Source organism: Raphanus sativus, unplaced genomic scaffold (genome assembly GCF_000801105.2).
Source record: "Raphanus sativus cultivar WK10039 unplaced genomic scaffold, ASM80110v3 Scaffold3504, whole genome shotgun sequence".
Classification (NCBI taxonomy): domain Eukaryota; kingdom Viridiplantae; phylum Streptophyta; class Magnoliopsida; order Brassicales; family Brassicaceae; genus Raphanus; species Raphanus sativus.
The window spans coordinates 596-4,939 of record NW_026618810.1 but is presented as its reverse complement, the minus strand read 5'-3'; the positions used below and the strand labels follow the sequence as shown (position 1 = coordinate 4,939).

Below are 4,344 nucleotides of genomic sequence, written 5' to 3'. Positions count from 1 at the left end.
GTGACTGAGTTCAATCATGTCAAAGACTCATAGGAGACATATTTTTACAATGTCCTGTAAATTATTCCCAGTAAGCCTGAGAAATAATATTTCAATGGAAACAATATTTAAAACGAGACATTTACTGCATTTTTCTATAGTAATATATAAATAGAGTTTTATGTTATTTCCGTTTTTTCTGTCTTTCTTTACCCATCAATCCATCCATTTTGTTGTTAGTTAGTGTGGTTTGAAAGAAGAGTTCAATTTTTCCAGGTTCTTTGAAGCTAGAAGATGGATCCAATGTCTGAAAAAGTGGGAGCGGTGGGTGGTAACAAGGGCGGACCATTTGACGACGGGGTTTACGATGGTGTGAAGAAAATAACGGTGGGAAAAGACTTCGACTGTGTTCCTTATATCAAGATTGAGTACGAAAAAGATGGAAAATTTGAAACCCGTGAAAATGGGACGAATAGTGGACAACTTCAAGAGGTAATAGATCCTGGCTTTGTTATTCTTCGGTATGTTACCTTTACTGCCTTGATTTATTTTTATTTTTTTGACTGAAACATTGTACATTTGTTGTTTCTAATGGAAAATGAAATCTAGTTCTCGGTGGATTATCCGAACGAATATATCACATCTGTTGGTGGAAGCTACGAACACGTTTCCAGCTATGGAGCAGTGCTGATCAAATCTTTACGCTTCAAAACCTCACATGGAAGGACCTCTCCGATACTCGGTCATACCACGTTGTTTGGAAACCCAGATGGGAGAGAATTCTTGCTAGAGGGTAAAGATGGTGGAAAGCTTCTTGGTTTCCATGGATGTTCTGGTCAAGCTCTTGATGCCATTGGTCCTCACTTCTTCGCTGTGAAATCTCCTCTTAAGCACTTTAACCGTGAAGGTGGAAACGGAGGGAGTGCTTGGGACGATGGGGCTTTTGACGGTGTTAGAAAAATACTTGTAGGGCGTGGTGGTAAATCTGTGAGTTACGTCAGGTTTGAGTATGCAAAAGGCCAAGGAATGGTGCCACATGTTCATGGGAAGAGACAAGAGGTTCCACAGGAGGTACTAATTGTTGATTTAAAGTTTGCTTAGTTTTGTGGTTACTGAGTTATTTTTTTAATATAATTTTTTTGGTTGCAGTTTGTGGTCGATTATCCTAATGAACATATTACCTCAGTGGAGGGAACCATCGATGGCTATCTTACATCGCTTAGGTTTAAGACATCAAAAGGAAGAACCTCCCCTGCTTTTGGCAATGTGGCTGGTAGGAAATTTGTGTTCGAGGAAAAAGATTTAAAGCTTGTCGGGTTTTGTGGTCGGTCCGGTGATGCTATCGATGCTATTGGTGCACATTTTGCACCTCTTCCACCTCCACCTCCACCTCCGGCTCCGGCTCCTACTCCAGCTCCAGCTCCAGCTCCAGCTCCAGCTCCAGCTCCAGCTCCCACTACCACAACGATGGGACCCCTCGGAGGTAACAAGGGAGACACATTTGACGATGGTATTTTGGACGGCGTGAAGAAAATAACCATCGCCGCAGATGAATACAGCATAACTTATATCAAGATCGAATATGAAAAAAATGGGAAAGTTGAAGTCCGTGAACACGGGACAAACCGTGGAGAGCTAAAAGAGGTCAAAATATATAATTCATATGTTTTTTAAAAAATTTGTTAATTTCCAATTGGTTCACTATTAATCAGTGATGTTTTTAATTTCAAATAAAATACAGTTTTCCGTGCCTTATCCGGCTGAGTACATCACAGCCGTTGGTGGAAGCTACAAGCATATTTTCAGCTATGATACAACGCTTATTACATCGATATACTTCACAACCTCCAAAGGATTTACGTCTCCATTGTTTGGTGAGATGAAGGGAACAGAATTCGAGTTCAAAGGCGAAAATGGTGGAAAGCTTGTTGGATTCCATGGACGTGGTGGCTATGCTATTGATGCCATCGGTGCACATTTTGCTGCAGCTACAAACTCTTCTCCATCTTCTCTCATCAAAGTGGAAGCTGTAGGAGGAAAGGGTGAAGATACATTCGATGATGGTGGTGCTTTTGATCATGTAAGAAAAGTTTTTGTTGGTCAAGGCAATTCCGGTGTGGCTTATATCAAGTTTGAATACGAGAAAGACGGTAGAAGAGTGACACACGAGCACGGAAAAGAGACATCCCTAGGAACAGAGGAGTTCGAGGTTGGTCAAGGCGACGACATCACATCTGTGAAAGTTTACTACGATAAACTCTTTGGCTCGAAGACAGAGATAATAACGTCTCTTACGTTCAAGACACTGAAGGGCATCACCTCTCATCCGTTTGGAATGACCTCAGAGAATTTTTCCTTGCTCGAAGGTGGCAAAATCACCGGTTTTCATGGAAGTTCGACGGACGTTCTTCATTCTCTCCGAGCTTATACAGTGGCTTGTGTCGGGAGCTTATAAGCTATGATGCACGGGGACGGCATATCCTTGACGTCTCCTGTTCCGTGTTTGGTGGGTTTGTGAGTTTTAAGAGGTCATTTGCTTGTGTGTTTTAGAAATGTCTACATTTTATGTGTTTGGTCTTTATGAAATAAATCCAATCAATAAGAGTATAACTGGGTTTTCAAGTAATGTATGTGTTCTACATTTTCCGTGTGTTTGTCTTTATGAAATAAATCCAATCAATAAGATTATAACTGGGTTTTCAAATAAAGTATGTGGTTGAAACTGATTTTATTTTTCTGCTACCATCAATCATAACAGATTTATTGGATAACTAGAATACGATGCCTTAGATTTCTTTTCTTTTTAGGTTATTTACTAAATAAAATAATTATGCTATATTAATTTATTAAATTTTTGATTAGTTGGTTTTCTGTTTTCTTTTTGATATATACAGTATTCAGTCATCAGTGAGAACAACAAAAGAAATTTCGTATAACTAATATGGATTTGTTTATGTTATAAATTAATTGGTTATGTTATATATAGGTGTTATATATTGTGTAATTATATAATAATATTTTTAACAGTATTATATATATATATTTTTCAAAAAACAGTATTATATATAACTATATATTTTTGTACATACTGTAGTACGGTTATAATTAATTAAAAATTATAATTAACTATTGCAACATTTTGTATATAACTTATTAATTTGAAATAAACAAATAAATGAACTTATATAATAGTGAGAAAACATGATCATAAAATTTTATAATTTTCATTTAGTTTATTTATACTAGCTATATACTTAATAAATTATAAAGTTATTTATAGTAGTTATATATTTAGTTTATTGTTTTGAGTTTATTGATTTCTAATCATTTAACTTTCATCTCTTATTTTCATATACTATAAACTCAACTTTCGATTTCTAATATTATTTTGAAGGGAATTAAAATACATGCTTCATGTTCAAAGATTTACTTTGAGCAGTGGGCAAAAATCCATGTTGAAGCGTGGAGGAATATTGAAAATTTATCCATCAGTGCTGCCTCGGGTGTGTACAGACTACAGATATCCATACAAGTTGTCTTTCGTACACAACATTGCTATCACTCCGTCAACTTTGCAAAACGTAGTTTCATAAAAAAAAAGAAAAGAAAAAAACTTTGCAAACCGACGACATCTTAATCTGGTCGACTTCCAAACAATACAAAGTAGAACACAAACGTGCTTCTTTATTGATAATTTTTTTGTTTTCTTAAATTTCCCACATCAGCTTTTCTTTTTACATAACTTGCATATACACTTAGGAGGGTTATTTAATCTGAAATTTGAAATAATTTGATATTTAATGAGTTTTAGATGATTACAGGAGAATTAGAGAATTTGGTGTGATTTTTGTAAAAACACTCTGGAATCTCATCTAAAACAGTGGAATTTGTATTTTTATTTTTATAACTAAGAAGTTCTTATCAAACACTCTAGAAATAATTAAAGCACTCTAAAATCTCTAACTTAAATTTTGTTCAATAACAGTAGATTTCACAGTGTTTTATAAAATGTTAAGTTAAATAACACTGGATTTTAAAGTGTTTTTTTTTAAATCTACGTTTGAATAACAGTGGATTTGCCATTTTAATACAAATCACTTCAAACCCTTAGTTGAATACACCCCTATCTTAGGTTTGAATAACTGATGATTGGGTTTGTATAAATGATAAGTTCAATAAGCAAGGATTTAAGATAATTTTTATAAATACCAGATCCAATAAGATGAGATTTAAAAAAAAAAATCCTAGCAAATCATCAGTTCAATAAGCCCCTTAACACATTTGAGAATTTTTCAAATGAATATCTAATCTATTAAAACTGAAGTACATATATGAATTCCTCCTTAATCTTTCACAATATTTATC

The 4,344-nt window shown here is 34.7% G+C and overlaps 1 protein-coding gene across 1 annotated transcript; it reads left to right on the top strand.

Moving 5' to 3' along the window:
- Positions 1 to 255: 255 nt before the first annotated feature.
- On the top strand, positions 256 to 2,641 carry LOC108822090 (myrosinase-binding protein 2). The gene is made up of 4 exons (XM_018595110.2): positions 256 to 471; positions 589 to 1,050; positions 1,129 to 1,623; positions 1,721 to 2,641. The coding sequence occupies exons 1-4, from the start codon at positions 274 to 276 to the stop codon at positions 2,432 to 2,434; spliced, it is 1,869 nt and encodes a 622-aa protein (XP_018450612.1). The 5' UTR covers positions 256 to 273; the 3' UTR covers positions 2,435 to 2,641.
- Positions 2,642 to 4,344: the final 1,703 nt, after the last annotated feature.